At 34.7% G+C, this 22137-nt stretch overlaps 2 protein-coding genes across 2 annotated transcripts in view; one reads left to right on the forward strand and one right to left on the reverse strand.

Annotated features, from left to right (window-relative positions):
* Positions 1-22137, reverse strand: part of LOC119839749 (synaptic vesicle glycoprotein 2C-like) — a 75701-nt gene that overhangs the window by 45053 nt on the left and 8511 nt on the right. The gene's annotated exons all lie outside the window — the stretch shown is intronic.
* LOC119839791 (histone-lysine N-methyltransferase ash1-like) lies at positions 3269-20388 on the forward strand. The gene is made up of 20 exons (XM_038366231.1): positions 3269-3307; positions 3856-4047; positions 4668-4803; positions 4976-10847; positions 10924-11117; positions 11333-11471; positions 11577-11742; positions 12441-12597; positions 12883-12983; positions 13077-13427; positions 13581-13902; positions 14106-14329; positions 14422-14521; positions 14638-14792; positions 15223-15477; positions 15679-15848; positions 16061-16163; positions 16443-16610; positions 17036-17164; positions 17435-20388. The coding sequence occupies exons 1-20, from the start codon at positions 3269-3271 to the stop codon at positions 17588-17590; spliced, it is 9129 nt and encodes a 3042-aa protein (XP_038222159.1). The 3' UTR covers positions 17591-20388.

Consider the following 22137-nt stretch of genomic DNA (forward strand, 5'->3'; position numbering starts at 1 on the left):
TATTTTTTCCTTCGAGTCCGGAATCGTATTATTTGTTATTCACATACCGATTATAACTCACATCTTTTTACATTAAAACTTGTTATGAGCTACAAAAAAATTCGTTAAAATGGAATTTAAAATTATGTTTGCATTTAATTATTTCAAATGATGTACATTATTCGATCGATTATGTGTTTTTCCACATGCTCAACCACTGTATTCAATTCAGGATCAATCAAAGAAAACCAATTTTTTATTGAATAGCTTGTTAAATAACGATGGGCGTGCGCGTGATTATTGGTTATACATATACATCTCGGAACGACCTTTCTCGCCCTTCCGCGCAATTTGATCAGCCTCCCACCGATGTTCGATTGTCTTCAGCTGTCAAGTTCACGGCCTCAATGACTCGCACTTTGCATTGCTTATGACGTTTTCGTTTATCAATATTTTCCCTCGTGTTTAAATTGTGAAAAAATTCAATTTTGTTCAAAATGATTTTGATGATTTTAAATCGGCTTTACCCAATTAATTTATCGTTCAGATATATTTGTTATGTTCTGGTTATTTATAAGAGTTTTACAAAACTATAATTATTTGTATTGTATTTTAATTTTTAATTACATGTTTTTTTCTAATCATATGAGATTGAGGATTGACACAAACGTCATAGATGCAGCGCCATTGCTAATAAATCTTGAACATCTTTATTGTTCTATTCATCATGTTATTACAAGATCAACCTCAATACTCGATCATTTTGAGGCGGTCCATTAAGAGTATTGTTCTCGACATTTGGCTTGGGGTCGATGACTCGTGCAATCAACTATTTAGTTTGGTTAGTTTCGCCTTGTCTCAAATAACCGCAATAAGACGTGTCTATTGCCAGGGTTATATTGTCATGAAATGTTTGTTGTATTATTTTAACCTAATCATATCAACGTCTTAAATGAATACAAGTAAATTATTGACGATTTTAAAATTAAACTTTTAGCGGACTTGATAATAGCATGGACTGCCAATGGTACAACACAGAAGTAATTACGTTAGTTAGTATTTTGGTCGATTTATGACAGATACCTCATTTTAAAATAATTGTATTTCTATTTATTGCTTAGAGATAGTAGATAATACAGTAGTGAATGTAATTTTATACCAACAGTCATACTCAAATACATTTCGCTAGGTGAACGTCCAGGTTAGTCACAAAAAAATTGTTTACTACTAGCGGTTGTTGTTCGTTATTTCTTTTCTGCCAAATGCCTATGGTCTAGGTCCGGGTAATTTACCGTGAATTTTGAAGAAGTATTAAAAGTTATTAACTGTTATAATCTGTAGTAAATCATATTTTAAATAAAAATCAATTGCTGTATGTTCGTCTCGCTAAAACTCGGGAATGCTTGGAGGGTTTAAACAATTTGTAATATAATTTTCACAAATGTAAAATGTATGATCGATAAAGTACGTAATATATTTTCCACAAATGTAAATGCAGGTGATATGAAGTTCACAGGTTCATCTAGAAATAAATAATTTATCTGAATGCAACTAAATACGCTTATGCACGATGGCGTCTAAAGGTTACAATTTGTATGAAATGAAAGTACTTTCACAATCGACATTTAAACCTACGATACGGTAATGTTTTGTGTTTGTTTGACTGGCTGTCAGATATAAATCTCCGCGGATCACGAGGTGGTTAATGTGATATTCGTGTCGGCGCTGGCTCGCAATAGGCACATAGGCACCGTTAGCATATTGTCTTCAAATGCTTTAGGATTACATATTTGTACATGTAACCACTATGTGCCAAGTTGTATTAAGACAAATCAATTGCACGGTAATGTTCATCATCATCATCATCAGCCCATATATGTTCCCACTACTGGGACATAGGCCTCCTATGAGGGTTCAGGCCATAATCCACCACGCTGGCCAAGTGCGGGTTGGCAGATGTCACATGTCGTCGAACTTTTAATTCTTGGACATGCCGGCTTCCTCACGATGTTTTCCTTCACCGTTTAAGCAGTGGTGATGTTATCCACATGCGCAGATAAATTGAAAAATCAATTTATTTCCTGCACGCTCGCCCGGTCTCGAACCCCGACTTATCGTGAAGTCCGAGGTTCTCACCACTGAGCCACCACTGCTTTTTACATTACCGTCGCTACCGAAGTTAGCGACGGTAATGTTATTTAATGATAAATAGTATGTATACATTCTCAATCGTATTTTGTAATGTATCTACCCTAATATTATAAATAGGAAACTTGTATTTTCGTATGTTTTTGACGTTGCCAAGCAAAAACCACAGGACGAATATCAAAAATTATTTCACCAGTAGTAAGCTACAAGTTCACTGAGTCACGTAGGTACCAAGGGGAATCCGGGGCGAACAGGTAGTTAGTAATAATTTTAATGTGATACGGCACATACTACTAAAATTAAAATTTGTATTTAAAAATTTAATACGTATGCTGTTATCTAAGGCTAAGTAGCCGGAAAGTTTATTATTGTTTATCTTTTTAAATTTCGAAACCATTGGAAATGGTTTGTTTAGTTAAGTTTCGTGAAATTTGTGCCTATGTTATTTTCGTGGTATTAATTTATGTAAATTCTTGATTCCCTATAGTTACCTTTTGTTTATATGGTGTAAAAACGCTATGTGTGATATCCTAGCTCTGATAAGGGCCACGCGGCAATTCGACCCCTTGATATGTAAGGGTTGCTTGCCCTTCCGCCTTATTGATTAGCCCCACGTTGTATTTGATTAGTATAGAAGTAATGTTAGTTACCACTTTCAATTTTTTTTTCTGATTTAAATACCTTAGTGTTTCAACTGCAAAACACATTTAATTATATTAGCGATAGGTACCTATCGTGGCTAACATAAATATGTTTTGCATGTGGTATGGGAGCAAATTGAATAGTATTCAAAACAAATTTTCAAGCGCCAAAAACAATTATTTTAAATAACACTGTTCAAAGACAATATTGGTGTATAGTATTATGGCTATTGTCATTCAGGGGCTACATGTTAATAAACTATCTTTTTTATTTACGAGCTGATTCTGCGGCCTTGTTCTGCAGCGGCACGCTTAAATGCTGAACGACCTGTTGACACTCATCAATCATACAAAGAAAAAATAACAAAAAAACGGGGGTTTCGGTGGAGTTTGGTCGGAAACGCTGTGAGAGCAGATTGTTACATTATTCAGAAAATTAAAAATTTATGTTAATTACGGTGAATTCTAAACCTACATTGTTTCAAAACCTACATTGAATTATGTTCTTTGGTATCATACGTTTTGGAGCATTGGACCAAGTTAGATTATATTATGACAACAACCAACAAGGTCTACCTATCTATTGTACTTATTTTCAAAATATCATGAACTATTTTTACATATTCAAGGTTTAAGACATATAAGTGGTAAATCAATGAATTTAAAGATTGTTAGCAAATGTAATAGACGGGCGCAGTATTGCGGTCAGAAGGGTGGCTTGCGACACAGCGGTTGGTAATATTTGCGCTGAATCAATCTTGCTGGCTAATAGTACCTCTCGCTCGATATGATTATTATTGTTATAGTATTCTGCAACTTGTTGGAATAATTTGATATCATCGACTGAAGTAGCGATTTGTTCAAATTTAGATTGGCGTTAATTTTGATGTAGATTTAGAATAATTTATTATAATTTATTCGAATCGATATTACGAATATCATTATTTCATAAGTGAATAGTGTATTATATATTTTGTTTAAACAATTCTGCATAAAAGCATTCTCGTTACTAAGAGTAGTTTAACATATGTGACAGTTAAAATTATACTTTTTTTACACTTTTTAATTTTCAATATATTTGTTACAGTTCGCATCACCTACAGCGGAGAGCGTAGTATGTGGCAGTAGCTCGTCTTCTACCACGTCGTCGTCATCGTCGTCATCGTCTTCATCATCATCTTCATCGTCGGATTCGGATACTGCGGATGCCGCTGGCAGTTCCACCCATAACCAGCCCGATGATTCAAACGTCGCCCTGGCAGCTGCTTGTCAATTACAGGTATGTGACACAATCTGCACTAATAACATCTTATTATATTGTGGCCAATATAGTTAAAAATAAGACCTCCATATTCCCAGACACTTGCCTCCAGATATAAGACGCTTTAATACTCTGTGTGAAAAAAACCTTTTTATCGATTATATTATACAATGTCGGGGAATGACAATTTATTTGACACAACCTTCGTAAAATATCAATATGGTATTTGCTTTTTCGTGTTGTATTTTGGTACATTCCATTGCATTACGCGAAAAAGAAATGCGATCCTTATATTATGACATTGACGTGACGTCTAGTGGCCTGGGATCATCTTGCTCTATAACCAATAACATAATATTAAGTTAATTACAAATTTACTTCCTTTTCAGACTTTTTAAAGTAAATATATTATAACTAGTTGAGTTAATAAGGTTGAGAAAAATTTTGATTTGCGATCCCAATTAAACCTTTGGTGGTATAAAATATTTGTTTTAAAATTTAGTATTGTAATATAATATGAACATATCGGTTGTCTACATTTTACATTTTAAACAGAAATGATATTCTTAAAGTGTTATTTAGTGGATTCATAAGATGTCGATTATACGATGACGTAATTAACCAAAATAAATCCACAGGTTATCGACGATGCGGACCTCGCGGAACTATTTCCAGAACAATCATCTAGCGCGCCGGTGCAGCAGCCCAATTTCTCGTCGTTTTCCGTGCACAACACGCCGCCAGATAACGACGATAAATCAATCGCTGATAATGGTGAGTTTTTCTTTAATATGCTGTGTTGTATGTGTTTTTATTTAATAAACAAGATTAAAAGTATGACCTTATTATGTATCGAACAACTAAAGTTTTAGAAAATTTTTCGTCTTGTTTGTGTATGTACTTTATTTTTATAACACTCATAATAATACGTATAAATTTTCTTTAGGAGACGGGTCCAGCAGCGAGATGGAACTTACGCCTCAACTAGTGACTGCTGCAATACAAAGAGCAACGGCGGACTCTTCTGGATCTGAGAACGAGTGTTCGAATTCTGACACTGTTCATCAAAATACATCCCACTATGCCTCAAGTTTGTTGCAACAATTCGTGGCACAAACTCAGCTTTTAAGCAGCTCTGCTCCACTTACAAACATCAATACATCAACATCGCTGTCTTGTGGATTAAATGGAAATCAAATAGACGGTGTCAATACTATAAGTGATTGTGTGCTTGGGCAGATAAATAATCTATCTGAGATAGCACCAATTACTTCGAATTTCTTGAATAATGGTAATCAACATTTAAGCCCTCAGCAGACTGAAGAGCTGTCTCAAATAAATAAAGATCTTGAAGAAATAACTTCTGTCACATCATCTGTAGATTTATCCATACCCAACCCACCGAGTTTGGAAGACTGTGTTGATAACAATGATTTTATGAATTTAGATATTACAGCTGGAAGTTCGGAATTAGGTAGCGCAAGCGATCTCTTGAAGAGTTCGCCAATAACTGTAGTTAATCATGTAATAGCTTCATCAAATCAAATTGACACTCAAAAGCTGGATTCAATCAGTACGAATTCGGTTGAATCTCAAGAAGACTCGAAAATTAACGTAGTTGAATCTAGAAGGAAAAGAGGTCGGCCAAGGAAGGTGAAGAAAATTGAAGAGTTGTCTAAAAAAGAAAAAGAATCTCACAAAGACGACAAACCAGTTGTTAATGTAATTAACGACTTTCATAATAGTAATGATCCACCAAATGTATCACCTGATTCTGGAATTCTTTCTAACCACAATTCGCCAACACATTCTCCTCTTCGAAGGCATGACGTTGACGAAGGCAATAGTAGACATAGTAGAAAATCGGTACAAAAGGAGAATAACACAGCTGAAAGAAAAAGTGCGAGGTCAAAATCAAAAACAAGAAGTCAACATAATAGATCCGATTCCAGTGACTGTGACTATAGAAAGAAGAAAATTGAGAATGAAATCAAACAAATTAAAACAGAAGCACCGTCTCCGGTACCGCTCAAACAGGAACAGAATAAATTTGATAAAACAAAGAAAAACGACCGTAAATTGGATATAGCTGCTTTAGATAGAATGTTATACGCCACGGACAGAGTTTTGTATCCGCCTCGCAAAAAACCTGGCAGGAAGCCGCAAGCAAAATCAAAACCAACAAAAACTACTTCTAAAACTTTAAAAGATAAAAATCAGTACCATTCTGGCGAAAGCGATAATGATTCTGTATCACCTAATAGATCAGTGTTATCTGGAGTTTATGCGAAGAGAAAAGAGCTTAACAGCAAACTTGCAAGTTTACCCAAGAAAAGTAGTAAAACAATAAACAGTTCTTGGCGGGATAATCAAAGCGAAAATGAAGCAGCCGCAGACGATATGCTTGATCCCACATGGAAAGAAATCGATCTCAACCCAAAGTACAAGGACATTCTGTCTGGATACAAAAGTGATTATGAATTTAAACCTTATAAAAGTTGCAGCAGACTTATTGAATCTGGTTACAAGAGTGATTATGGTTGTAGATCAGGCTACAAAAGCGATTGCTATAGATCGGGCTATAAAACTGATTATAAATCAGGGTACAAAACAGATAAATCAGGTTATAAGACGGATTACAGTGTTAGAAGTATGCGAAGACGTATGAAAAAATTAAAGAAGACACGATCGGTTCGAAATAGATCGTATTACAAAAATCAGAAACATTTTGTGTCTGATCAGGAAATTTTATTGTTGACAAATAAAACATTTAGTAGTCTTACTCTTGGACATAGTTCTAGTGATTCAGAATGTGACACATATTTAAGAAAGTCTAATGCTAGTCCTAAATACATCAGTGTTTGTACCAAATATCCGCTGCCGTCAAAATATGACTATAGTTTCAAGAAAATGAATCAAAAGCAAGTCTTAAGGTTAAATTCTTCTGATCCATTCGCACCTGGTCCGGTATTCAGCGGTCTTCAAAGACCTGTTACGACTTACAATATTTTCAAAGTTAGTCATAATAATAATAACACACTGTTGAAGTCTCCATCGCAAACTAAACACATTGGTGGTAAATTACCATCCCTCAAACCAGTTTTTACGCATAAATTTGGAATATCACCCTTGACGTCGACTAAAACAACATCTTCACAGAAAGATAACGATAGCATAAAACAGTCTGGTAGGAATCTTTCGCCTAAAAATCGTAAACAGAAATCCGGATCGCCTAACACGAAAAAAGAAACAGTGAAACCTTTACCGAGTATATTTGAGAAGGCGAAAAATAGTTACATTCCAAATAAATCTTTATCGAGGAATGTATTTTTAAATTTTAAAAAGACTCAAATTAAGCCTTCCTTTAATATCAAGAAGCAGAGACGAACTGTTGTCCTTGCTCCGCCTAAGATAAATTTAAAGCCTACAGAACGTCCTTCCCGACTTACAATAAAAACTGAAAATAAGCACCATAGGCATAGAAGTAAAAGGCGGCACAGATCCCGGTCAGTTTCAAGAGTTAGAGATTCCTTTTCAAATCGCAATGTTGCTGAAACTATTGATCAAAAATTTAATCAAGACATGGATAGTCTTATTACAAACTTTATAAAACTTTGTCATGTGGCTCCAAAATTAATAGCCAATGTAACATCAAATCAACCTAAAAATGGAGAAAAGGAAAAATCTGCGTTAGATACAACAACGACTAAAATAGTAAAACGTACCTCGAAGAAACGTAAAACATCAGATAACTTAGAAATCGCTACACCCACATCTAAGCGAAGACATAAAAAACAATTAACTGAATCACAGAATAAGGGAGGAAAAGATACAAATGAACATAAATTACCCCTTAAAAAGAGACATTACCACATTAATTCTTCTACTAGTAACTCTCTAAGTTTGAGTTTAGTTACCACAGAATTCGATGAAAATTCTAAAAATGGTTCTGGTTCTGAAAAATTCTTGTGTACAGAAACTGACTGTCTTGTTGATTTGCAAACTTCTGAGGGATCTCCCAAGTCTAAAGTTGTTTCTGATAAAAGTAAAAAACCCAATGAATCTATAAAAAATGCAGCCTTATTATCCGGTGAAAATAAAAATCAAACAAATGAATCAACTAAGACACAAAAGTCGGATGATGTTTCTGAAATATTATCTTTGAAGGAGGACGACATTATTTTATCAAACATCAATAACGATAAAAACATTAATTTAAGTGGAGTAGTAGACGATGAATTATCAATCAAAAAGCCTTCTGCTGAACAGTCCGATTTATCGAAGAAAATTTATGAGACATCTGAGAAATTAAAGGCGGTGCATAAAATGGTTCATGACTTAGAAAAAAGTTTACCTAAACCAAAAGATGTTGATGTAAAGACCGAACCATCAAAGCCAGACAATAATCGAGTGTCATCTCCTAGATCTGAAACAAAATTGTCACCCGTGAGAAATCCTATAGTGACACCCAAAAAGCGACATAGATTAGAAGCGGAGAAAGCGGTATCACATTCAAGTTTGGATCAAGTAGTACAATCTTTATCAAAGAAACTATCGGAAGAAAAACCTAGTGTTAACAGCGAGGCAATAGATATTAATCAAAATACTTCCAAAGACGACCTTAAAGACAATGAAAAGTTGAATAGTGAATCACCAGAAGCTTCTACAGCTTCAAACTCTGTTGTTGATCCCCTGAAAAGCATGTCAGCACGTTCACTTTATAAAAGCTCTATACCCCCCGCACAGAAATCGGAAATCATGACTCGAAAGAAAAATAGGCTTGAAGGATTAACTAGTAATTTAGTATCAAAAATTAATCCAAGCGCAGCCACGAAAGTTTTAGATACACTTTTGAATAATAATATACGGAAATCGATAGAATCGCGAATTTTAGAAAAGGAAAAAAGTAGTTCAGATGGACACAAAACAGACGACAAGAATAAAAGCAGGGAATCTTTGAGTAATCAAATTAATACTCGCGCTAGTGTCATCAAGTCACCGGTGTCCAAGGGTAAAGTATTGGAATCGAAAAGAGTGAAAGCATCTGACATTTTACCAGACCCTCCCGTAGTGGTTAATGTTGATAATCCTACAGGAATTTTTGAACCATCTATTGATTTAGAAGATCAAATTCCTAAATCATCAATATGTATAAGTAATATATTAGCAGACTCTAATAAAACCAAAAAATTAAAAAATCTCGATACAAAGAGCTCATTATTGGCTTCAATGGACACAGAATCTGAAATACCGTTAGCTTTAATCACTGAAACTCCAGAACCGATCATAAGGCCTAAAAGAGGAGAATCGATAGCTGCTGTAATTTCTGATAAAATTCAAGAGACTACCGGAGGTCATAATTTACGACAACATAAAAGAAATCTAACAAGTGATAGTGATGACACAAATGAAAAGAAAAAGAAGAAAACATCTAACAATCTCATCCGTGAGAGTAAGTTAGTTTTACCATCTAAAGTTTTAATTCCAAAGATTCAGGCGGAGCGATTGCCGGTGGGTGATTTCATAAAAAAGACTAGTTTACAAGTTAAGAAGCCTGACTTGATTTCTGTCGAATCTAATGATCAGATGAAATCAGTTGATAATATCAAGAAGAAAACCAGAAGGCGCAAAGCTTTTAATAGAACAGGATTTCCCAACATTAAAAGAAAAAAGAAAAAGACCGAAACTAACAATGCAAATAATTCTTACGATCAAATGGCTTCTGAAGATACTGATAATTCTGCATTTGAAAGAGTTCCAAAAGATGGTGAGGCTATGATTAACTTTTTAGAACGAACAGGTACTAAACAACCTGAGCTAAAAGTAGTGTTAAATAAAGATGAGTGTCCGAAACAAGGTCGTTTAACAGTTGTTGCTCTAGAAAAACTACAAGGTAAAGAAATATTAAGTGATAACAACAACAAAAAACATGGGGAGAAGGTCATACAAGAAAAGAAAACCACCTCATCAATATTAAGAGCTCCTGCTTTGCAATTAAAACAAAACAAGACTGATAAAGAAGTAAAAAACCACATTAATAAATGGGAAGTATTAAGTGAGACTGATAGTATCCCATCAATGACTAGTTCGCTCGGTAATGATCCAGAAGACAGTATACCATTAAGCTTATTGAATATCAACCAGAGCAAATCGGCAAGCAGATTTGAAACATTAGACCGACTAAAAAGAAAGAGTAGAGCGATGTCGCCATCGAATGAAATTGAAGAAATATTTTCAAAACGCAAAGTAGTAGAGAAAAGCACCAAGGTCGGCTTAAGGCCTAAATCAAGTTTAGCTGTTTTGTATCCAAGTGAACGCAGACTCACTCGAAGTTTTGATACTGTCAATGATGATGGTAAAATAAAAACTAGAAAATCGGAACATAAAAAATTAACAGAAAATTCAGAAAAAGAAATAGTACTAAAACCTATGAGCATTGTTACTAGGCGAAAATCGAGATCATGTCAACTTAATAAGAAGCCGCGCAATGAAGTATATTCTAGTTCTAGAGAGAGCTCCATAGATACAGTAGTAAGTCGGAAATTATCATCTAAATCTCGGGAACCGTCTGTTGATACTCTTCTTGACCATGATGAGAATGAGCCCCTGCCTCTAAATGAGAAGGAAATTGACTTTGAAAAGAGTATAGACGTACTCTCGAAGAGTATTATTTGCAAAAAAAGAATAGCGGCATCGCGCGATCAAAGTCCGTCTAATAGCATTGACAATAGAGACAAAGTTGTTGTATCTAAAAAAAATCCAAGGCTAAGAAAGAAATTCTTATTAGCTGGATTATTTTCGGACTATTATAAGGAAGAGTAAGTTAAATATTACTATCATAATTTTTTTATTTTATTCTTACTATTGTCATTTAATAAAAAAAATCTTTTTCAGTCCCAAGCCCGAAGGAAAGGGGAAAAATCTCGTCACTCAAACAGAATTTCCACCTGGGTTATTAGGCCCTCCTCCGTATTGTGAACGTTGGGTGAGAAAGCGACTTATCCATTTCACCTTACCATATGACATCTGGTGGGAGCAACATTACAATCAACCTGTGCCATCGTGGAATTATAAGAAAATACGCACCAGTAAGTTAATAAAATATATAATTCTCGGATACCTACACACAATATATGGTAGAAATGTTAGATTAACAGAATTAACAGTACATTCCAAATTAATTTTGAACATACTGCATATTTTCTTCCTTTCCCTCCTTCCTATTTTTTCGCATTTTATATAACCTGAGCTTAAGGCTGGGTAAAGTAGTGTGTATAAATATACAATATGTAACTGCTTTTAGATGTTTACTACGACGTCAAGCCGTCTGCTGAAGAATGTGAAAGCGTGGCGTGCAATTGTGCTCCAGCCTCTGGCTGTAATGAGGACTGCATCAATAGGCTTGTATTTTCTGAGTGCTCACCTCAGTTGTGTCCCTGCGGGTACGTATAGCAAACATTTTATTGAAAAAAAAAATCTTGAAAATGTTGAATTTAACTTTATAAAAAATGCGGTATTCAACACTTAAATGATTTAATTTTTTTCAGGGATAAGTGCAAAAATCAAAGAATCCAACGCCATGAATGGGCTTCTGGTCTAGAGAAATTCATGACCGAAAATAAAGGCTGGGGTGTACGTACGAAACATAAAATTACATCAGGCGATTTTATTCTAGAATATGTTGGCGAGGTTGTTTCTGATAAGGAGTTTAAGGTTGGTTCATTTAATTAAAAATTGAAAATTAAAGTAGAAAATTAACCGAATTACCAAGGTCACCTTATGCGTGATAACCAAAGTGAAGAAACTGCCTTTGTTATAGTGTTTTATGAGTAATGTTACAATCCGCTAATTAAAAAAATATATTATTTGTTATATTTACTCGTATATACTGATATTCAAGCTGAAGAAATTGCTCATTGGTTGCTGTACACATTTAATTCAAGAACAAAAAAAGTTGCAAACATAAATGTCAGATAGAGTTGACGTGATTCTTATTGTGTTTATATACTTTAGACATCGAGTTATACAAATTATGTAGGTACATTAACTTTTATGGTTTAATTTTTAAACAATGATGAACCCAGGCTAGGTTAAGCCTATGTTACATTCGACCATCCATATATTGGGACATACATATTGCTTGCATGTACTTAATACTTTACAAGTGGCAAAATGGAAAAATATGAAAATAAAAATAGTAAAACCGTGAATGATTTATTGTAGGAAACAATTATACAAACGATAAACACTTTGTACGCACTTCTTCTCGCGCACTTCATTGAACGCAATAAATGAGTACAATACAAACTAAACTAGAAAATCTAACGAATGTTCTCAGTTTTAATTTATGTTTATAATAAAGTATCTCATATAAGTGGCTTTATGTCTGAAACCTATTATACATTGTACAGGAGCGCATGGCGACGCGGTACGCGCGCGACACGCACCACTACTGCCTGCACCTGGACGGCGGGCTCGTCATCGACGGGCACCGCATGGGCGGCGACGGCCGCTTCGTCAACCACTCGTGCCGGCCCAACTGCGAGATGCAGAAGTGGACTTCCAATGGTATGATCGTTAATGAATATCGTATATAATTATATCTTAGTTGAATTATTCCAATATGGGGATGCGTTTTATGAATTTGATGGAAATTAAGGTTAAAAGTTTAAATATATTAAGTAATGTGATTTAGCAATATGTTTGTTGTGTTTACTGATCAAGTATCTATATTTTAGTCTTACGTTAAAAAAAAATACAATTTATGAGCTATTTTAGTTCTATTTTGTGTTAGTGTTATATATTTGTATTTTTTTTAATGTAACATGTTTTTATTGTATAATTAATTTACAGGAACATTCAGGATGGCATTATTTGCACTACGCGATATAGATTCGGGTGAAGAGCTGACCTACGATTACAACTTTTCACTATTTAATCCAGCCGTGGGACAGGTAAATTTTTAAGTTATCTTTTAGAAATTCCTTAATTTTTTAATAATATCCATTTCTTTATTTATATATTTATTTCTTTTATTATTGTTTTAGCCTTGCAAATGCGATTCTGAAGACTGCCGCGGTGTTATTGGCGGGAAATATCAACGTATTACGAAGCAACCTTTAAAAACACAGTCTAGGACACCATCAAATGCTTCTAATCAATCAAACAGTTCGAACGGCAACCAACCTCGCGTGGGAAGACCGCGTAAAGCAGTTAAATGCAATAAGAAATCTGAGCAACAAAGCGTTTCAGCGTGTGATATCAAAAACATGACAATACTCAAATATCAACAGCATTTGAATAAGCTGTGGCAGGAACCACAGTTGAAACCGCTGACAGCCAGGGAAAGGAATCTCGTTAAAGAGAGACATTGTTTTCTATTTAGGAATTTGGAGAATGTAAGTTCATATGTGTGGGTGGGACTTTTTAGGTTTTACCGTGATATGTTTATATGATTTTCTCGTTGACAATTTAGTGATTATTTTTTATTTAAACAGTTTTCATGCGTTTGCTTTTTTCTACATAATATAACAAATTACATATACTTTCAGGTACGTCGCATACGTGAGCGAATGACAATTCAAATACCGCCGTCACCCCCTGCCCCCGCGCCTGCTCCCGTTCAAAACGCCCCCACCGTATCTATCGTAACGAGTCTTCAACCCACAGTTTCCGATACTATAAACGTAGACCCGCTCACCCTCCCCGACACCATGAACCCACAAGTATTCCTCAAAAAGCTACAAACGCTGCGCGCTTCTAAAGAAGAAATTCTTAAGCTGTCCAAATTGGAAGATGACCCGTCGTTGGAGATGAAACAACGCTTGACGCGAGTGTTTAAAGCTCTTTACAATATAATAACATCTTTTAAAGGTGAGTGATTGTAATAACTTTAACAAATCAAACAAAATATTGATTTTTAATACTTTCCTTTTTTATGTATCATAGTTGTCAAGGCCACTACAGCCACTTTAATTATATTTATTTTAGCTTAATTGCTTGTTCGGATTATAATGGAGTCAATTTAAAATTATTATTCATTAAAGTTTTATTTATTACATACATTTTCATTGTAGGTGATGAAGAAAAGCCCATATGTTCACCGCTTTTAAAAATTAAAAATCAAAAATCCGACACAACCCCAATAACGGATCTAAATGTGATTCTAAGTAAAATTGAGAACAACGAATACGAGAGTGTAGTTCAGTTCGACAGCGATATGAGTGGTTTGTTCTCTGCGCTTATGCGGGAACACAGTAAAATGACCGCCATTGGTGCTGCGGCCGCGCAGTTGAAGAAGGTAATTTTCGTTGATATATATTTGTTACTGTATCTGTGTTGAGAGCTTTGATTAACAATTTAATTTTAATTATTTTTTTTATTAATTTATAGGTATACAATTCTGCTAAGTTGGAGTTTGCTGAGCAACTTACAAAAATACTTGGTTCACAAGACAGTTTACCATCTGGATTTATTCAAAAATCAAAACCTGGTAAGTTAGTAACTCAACTTGTATCGAAAATTCAGAAAATACGCTATTATAATTATATACCACTTAAAAACATTAATATAAATATTGCTAATTGTTATTTATTACCATATTTCCAGAGGAAGTAATTCTATGCATATGCGGCCTCCACGTAGAAGAAGGGCTGATGGTGCAGTGCGGTAACGCGCGGTGTGGAGTGTGGCAGCACGCGCGCTGCATGCGGCTCGCCGACACGTCCTCCACGCACTACTGCCACCTGTGCTCTACCGACCCGGTAATTAATATATTTGTATCAATAATTCCTCCAAGACCTCGACAAGGAAAGAAGAACAAGGGGTTGCTCTCAAATAAAAAAAAAATAATCATCAAATTTGGAAATTAAAAACTTTTTAACGGATTTTAAACGCGATTTATTAATTATATTATTAACCCGACGTTTCGAACAGTTTACAGCGAGTGTAGTGACGGGGAGACTCCACGCGCGCAGTGTTCGTGTTTAAAAAGTTTTAATTTCTATATGTATAATACTCGCGTAAAATCAAACACAAGAAAATACTATAATAATCATCAAAGTTTTGTTCACTAATTTATTGTTTATTCTATTTACTTTTATGCAAAGATTTGGTAGAGTGTTCGAAAAAAATATTTTACACTTTCATAACATTTAAAAATCGCACATCTAAATTTGTTTTATTTTCTAACAGGTTGATCGTGAGATCCCACTCGACGAATACACGGAAGAGGGTCACCAGTTCTATCTGTCGTTGATGCGTGACGGTCTACAAGTGCGACAAGGCGACACTGTATACGTGCTTAGAGATATCCCCATTGACGAAAAACACCCGGACGTCAGCCAGAAGGATGGTGATAAGACCGATTCGCCGAAGACTAAGCGCGTCGATAGGAAGAAGTTGAAGAATATCAAGGGTAAAGAGAAAGAAGATGTTATTCAGAATAAGGTATGTAAATGAGGTTTGTGTGTGTAAGATACGTAATTCTTCAAAATAACTTGTTCGACAGTTATTTAAAAAGAATATTTTTTCATATCTCAAGTTCGATGTATTTGATAATTTACATAAGAATACGCACAAAAAATGTATATGTTATTGATGTGAAATTCATTGCATAATCTTTAACTATGAATATTCGCAATATTACAGGATGGTTCAGTCCGCAAGCACACATACCAAACAATCGGTTGTGTGCCAGTGTCCGAATTGGATATATTCCGAGTGGAGCGACTGTGGAAGCACAAGGACACGCGCGAGCGCTACGTATACGGCCATCATTATTTGCGCCCGCACGAGACCTTCCATGAACCGACAAGGAAGTAAGTCTGTATAAGTGGAATAGTAGTAAATGATATATTATGTATAATCCCTTATTTTATCTACAACAAACAAGGCGGCAAAGAAAAATTTGATGAATATGAATAGAATCAAGATATAAATCTCGTTTTTAAGGAAACAAAATTTGTCTGGAGCATCCGAGATGGTTAAAGCATTAAAATCACAAAATATATGATACCAACTCCTTTTTCAGATTTTTCCACAACGAGGTCATGCGTGTACCACTATACGAGGCGGTGCCCATAGAACTAGTAATGTCTCAATGCTGGGTTATGGATTTGAACACTTATTGCAAGGTATGTAAATGTCTCAGTGTTTTTAAACTAATTTAATATGTTGTATATAGTTGCATCACAATTTCATTGCAATCGGTTCAGTAGTTTTTATGTGAAAGAGCAACAAACGGACAAACATCCTTACAAACTTTCGCATTTATAATATTATAGTAGGATAGGAAGTAGGATTTACTGAACTTGGAGATATAACTTCTATATAAAGCAACCCTGGTCACGAATGAGTGTTTAAATATTGTATGAGAAAACGGTTTTTTAATCACAATTTGTTTCATTGTATAGGGCCGCCCGGTGGGTGCGCACGAGTCGCACGTGTACATCTGCGAGCTGCGCGTGGACCGCACCGCGCATCTCTTCACCAAGATCTCGCGACCCAAATACCCAATATGTACTAAGCCCTATGCGTTTGATCACTTCCCGCAGCGACTGAAGGTGTCACGCACGTACGCTGTGAGTGTCTTTGTCTATCGATGTATATCGGAATAATTTGGTTTTATGTAGTCAAGTGAATGTAGACACACGGTAAGAAGTGTGATTTTTCATGCTTAATACAAAGAAAATATCATTGTATTGAATAAATGACTCTTATGCAACATTCGATATTCATTGGAGAATTGATGTTTTTATAATTAACTAGCTGGAACCTGCGGATTCCAACCCGACTAAAATGTAACCTATGTATTAATCCAGACCTTAATCTATGTCTGTACCAAATATCATACTGTTCCCATCAGAGGATTATCGTGAAAGAGAAACATTAATTAAATAAATATTAAAAGATAAATATTAAATAAAAGAAATATTAATTTTCATAGTTAACATGAAAAATTATGGTGAATCGATGATTTATTAATTCAAAAATATTCTTTATTTAGCCTCACGAAGTTCTGCCAGAATATCTGAAAGGTCGCGCTGGCAAGAATTTTATGACATCAGAGAAACCTAAGGCGTCACAAGAACCGAAGAAAAAGCCTGTCGCTAATGCCGTGGCCACTGTTGCAAAGGTAGAACATAATTTTATATACATATACTTATAAGTTTTTTGTTGTTGTATTTTTTCTAAACATACAGCTTTCTCATAAGTTTAGAAAAGAGACTCGCTCTAGTAACATCATTTATAACCCAAGAACGGCTTAACGTATTTAGTGATTTTTGTTTCGTTAGATTCGTCACCGTTTTTATAATGAGAATTTGAAAATCTTGAAAGTGTCAGCTTGGGCGTCGCCGGGGCGACTGGCTACTTATTTAATACAAAATCGATTACTTATCACCAGAACGTATCGCCGTCGCAGCGACGCGAGCGGCAGAAGGAGCGCGTGAACGAGATCGCGCGGCGGCTGCTGAGCGCGGGCGGCGGCGCGGGCCGCGCGCTCGACGCGTCCTACCTGCTCGCGCCGCGCGCCGCCCGCCGCCGCCACCGCGTCTCCTGACCGCCGCGCGCCGCCTGCCCGTGCTGCCCCGCCGCCCGCTGACCCCGCTGACCCCGCTGACCCCCGCCGTCAGCGGCACGCGGCTGTTGTGTCGCTACAAAACCACTGGATGATCCCTCATGGAGACTTACGGAAGGTGGGGAGACTGGGCTATCGGCCTCACGCGTCCGCTGTTCCTTCTTCAACAAGACAGCGAGACGAATCGATGGCGGCGGACGAGGCCCCGGCGGCCACTGCGCGCTCACTAACTAGGTGATGAATATCCGAGAGGAGCGTGAGGTCTGCTGCACGTTGCTATTTGCATCTGTGTTGAGAGCAGACTATCATCTCAGTCAATATTTATGTAAATATTGGTTGCCACATAATTCATGCTTATATCTATGCATCCTCTATATTTATTAATTTATTTAAGGAAATCTTACGTACAAACAGCGCATGCTCTAGTTTGTCTATGCGGTCTCTGTAATGAACAATAACATATAAACTCAAAAAATAAATAACTTGAAATTTGCTGTATTTAATTACTTATAAATGCTAAGTTCTCTAGTACTATAATGTTAACTTGGCTTACGACGAACTTAAAAAAAAAAACTAGTAATTTCCCAATCCAACCAAAATCATTTGGAAAAAAATGAACGGCTTGCTAGTAATAGTTGTGAATTGTGAATATGTAGATATTTTGGCAAAACGAAGGAGCATAGGGACACGAATAATATTTTAAGATGAGTCATTCTGAATTGTACATAATATATTCACGTATTTTGAAACATGAAATCATTGCATAATCAATTAGACTTGATGTCATTACACACTGCGCGTGTGTATAAGTAAATGTTACATGTAAATTGTTGTTGTATTATGTATTTGTATCGATAATATCAAACGTGTACAAAAATAACGTATGCAAGTACATTCCTTAATGGTTGATGTTCTGTGACAATAAAAGGAATGGGCGTGTCGAATCGGAGAAGAAGCTTACATCGTGTAATGGAATCTCTTGTATCTTTTGTATATAAATTTATCGCGATATTTTCAAGTAAAAATAATATTTTTGTAACGTAAAAATGTTATCAACTAATTAAGTGTTTCATCTGACTATCAAGATAACGTGCTAATTTATTTTATAAGTAATTTATTTTTAGTTTTAAGTTCTAAGGTTCATCGTTATTTTAGTCTACTTGAATGTAGTTAGAGTTATAATCTCATACTCAGTTACATTATTTTGTGTGCTTATTCAATTTTTTATCACGACGAAAATATACCCATATATATAAATTAGTTATATATTATATTTTTATAGGCTAATATTGTTATAATTTAACGATGGATATATAGAATTACTATTAAACGACCAGTGGTGCGAACTGATGTTGAGTGTTGAAAAGTTTTATAGAGGTTAGATAAAAAGTTGTTTGGCGGTTGTTATAGTAATATTAGTATTAATTTCTTTTTTAATATTCTTCATATAAGTTTTTCTTAAGAAGAATAATAATGAATTAAAACATTCGATTTTTTTCTGGTCATTTTAAACGTCTACGATTTGTAGAAGAGCTGTTATACAATCATGCTTTTATTAAAAATCTCTCTATTTTTTTAAGTCTAGTTTTAAGTTGTATATATTTTAGTGTTAAGGTGGTTGGTTGTTTTTTTAAAATGAATAATATATTTGGTTAACGATGACCCTCGTGCACACTGCAGGCGCTTACGAGCCTACGCTTATGTGATTGTTCTTGAACAAATTGTTTTTGTTTCTAATTTATTTGTAAAATACTGTTAGCTTTTGAATACACCATTGGCTCTAATTAATTTGATCTATATGTGAGTTCTTTAATCACAGCTTTTTTTACACTTTGCTTTTATATACATATATAATGTAATAAAATGATCCCAAAATTAGTCCTATTCGGGACTCCAATATATTTGAATGTATTTCTATAATAATTATACGATTGTTTTAAAGTTTAAAATAAAAATCCTTAAGAAGATTCGTAGATATTGTTGAAAGTATAGTGGGAGATGTACGAATGTAATTTATTTATTTCGCCACTTCCTCATGCATGATTACTATTGACGTTTTAATGGCACATGAATAGTTTTCGAGTTAATTTTTAAGAAGTATTGTAAACCGTCTCTTAGTTCTCAATGCTATAACATTATTTGCAAATATGTACACAAGTTATCGTTTGACCTTGAGGGTTTCGATTAACTGCATATTTGTATAGTAGAATACTTAATTTATATAAAATCAGGAAGTGGTGAATTCATAACATAAATTGAAAGTTCAAAAAGGTTTTTCTCTTTAGCACAAACAAGCACTTTACATTGCCTTGTAGTTAGATAAGTATACACAGACACGTTACATATTAATGTTACACACATGTACTTAATTACATAGTAGATTTCAATAGTCAATAATATAAGAGATAGCGTAGATGACAACTGTTTTTCCAGTATTGCAAATTTATGTAAGGTAGGAAAGAAAACATTTTGGGATCAAAATTATACACAATATCATTCGGAAATCAAAATTGACTGGCTTGTTCATTTGAATCAATAAGACGAAATAATAAAGTGCTCCATTTAAACTTGAACAGGCTTTATAAAATACTGTGACTTTCAATATTGGTTATTTATTCATGGTTTAATAAGGAAAACACGTTAAACTTACTGATTCAAATGAGAAATCAAATAAATGCATATTTATATTGAATTCATTATATTGAGCAGCTTTACTATTTTCTAAGTAAGATTTTGTTTTAAGATGCCATTTGTTGTAACTCATGTTTTAATATTAAATTAAAATGAAATTAAATGTTATTTCATTTCAAGTCCTTATTCAAGCTTAAAAAAGGAAATTCTCTAGTTATCCTGTTTTACTTAAGTAGTTAGTGGTATAAATAGTTGGATAAAAATTTCAAAATAACACTGAGACCTGGAATATTTATGAATCACTCTCATATAAATACCCGCATCCTCTTACACAGTCATTCTTTAAGCCATCACGTAACCAGAAAAAAATTGCCTTGATCCATAATAAAAAACGAGTAGTTTATGCGACGTAATGAGGTGCCTTGCTACGCAGTAGATTCAATATTGCCAATCAAAACATCGCCTGCATTAACATTGACCTTATAAAACAATTTATATTTACGATTTGTCCTGGGCCGGCTTCACCGGCCGGGGTCAGTCGCAATGAGAAGATTAGGTCTGCGTCCGCCCGCATGCCGTCGATACACGCAACCATCCCAATTATGCTCCACTGGACTATGAACGAAGTGTGAAAAAGATACCAAATGAAAATTATTCTTAACAACCACATTTAAAATTTAATTTGCAATGGCATTTTGAGCTTCAACGCGTGTAAAAAGTTGCCATAATACGACGGTTTGGTTATAATCAAATCTGTTTCTGCTAATGTGAGATGCCAATATTTGTATATTGTAAGGCCGCGCTTGTTCAGCTTCCGCTGCCGCAACTTGGACCGCAAAAAATGATGCAAACTTTATTTCAATTCAAAACTTTTAATTCCAATTTTACAGTAAAAGTTACAGCTAGATATTGCCTATTACTATTTATCTTAGTAGAGTACTGTTTTTTTTTCTAAAAAAGGGCCGCGGCTCGCGGGACCTACCTCCAGACTCGTATGTCAATATTTATTAATAAATAAATTGAATGGAATATAAAATAAAAAATATCAATTGTATCATTATTAATCGCATTACCGCATTACTAAGCAATGTTCTTACATTGATTGTTTACTTCGTAAAGAATATTACTACTTTAAAAACATCACGCGGTATTGTTTTTAAGCAGAAACGTTATCTAATAATATAGAACTATCATTCTTATAATAATATTCTTACAATAACGAAGTTTAAAATAATTCAATTAAAAGCATCTAAAACATTTTTATTAAATTAAAGGATAATGCGAAAAATGTCAGCTGTGAAAAGTTGTTTATGCGGAAGCGGAAGTCCATTCAAACTTTAGCGTTTCCTTTAAAAATAATATTTTGATCGTAGAAGGATATTAATTTAATATATTATTTCAACAAACACTACATGATTTTCTCTTTAAAATATTTACCCACGTCGTTGTAAAGAAAATCATAAGGCTATGAATTATGACTGATAGCTGCAGTTGTACAAGAAGCTTTGGTGCCTATGATGAGTGGCCCATGGGAAGCCTATTTATTGAAAGTTTGTTTACTGTATAAACGACGGAAACAAATATTTAGTACGTAAAATTTTGGTTTCTTATACACCACTAGCTGTTGTCCGCGACGTTGTTCGCTTGAAATTTGAACGTGAATAAACTGTTTTGGTTTCAATTAAAGTTATAATCCTTTATTCCCGAATTTCCGCAGATGTCCATTATTTCAATATCAAATGTCTGGAACACTGCAGTATAAGTTGACAAAATCCAAAAATAGAATGTCCATAAGACTGAACAACTGTTGCTAAGAAATTATTTCTATTTATGTTATAGTGTAGCTGGACTCTTGGAGTTCCACATCAGGAGTAGGTATCAAATCTGCAATTTTTATA

The sequence above is a fragment of the Zerene cesonia genome, chromosome 4, assembly GCF_012273895.1.
Source record: "Zerene cesonia ecotype Mississippi chromosome 4, Zerene_cesonia_1.1, whole genome shotgun sequence".
NCBI lineage: Eukaryota > Metazoa > Arthropoda > Insecta > Lepidoptera > Pieridae > Zerene > Zerene cesonia.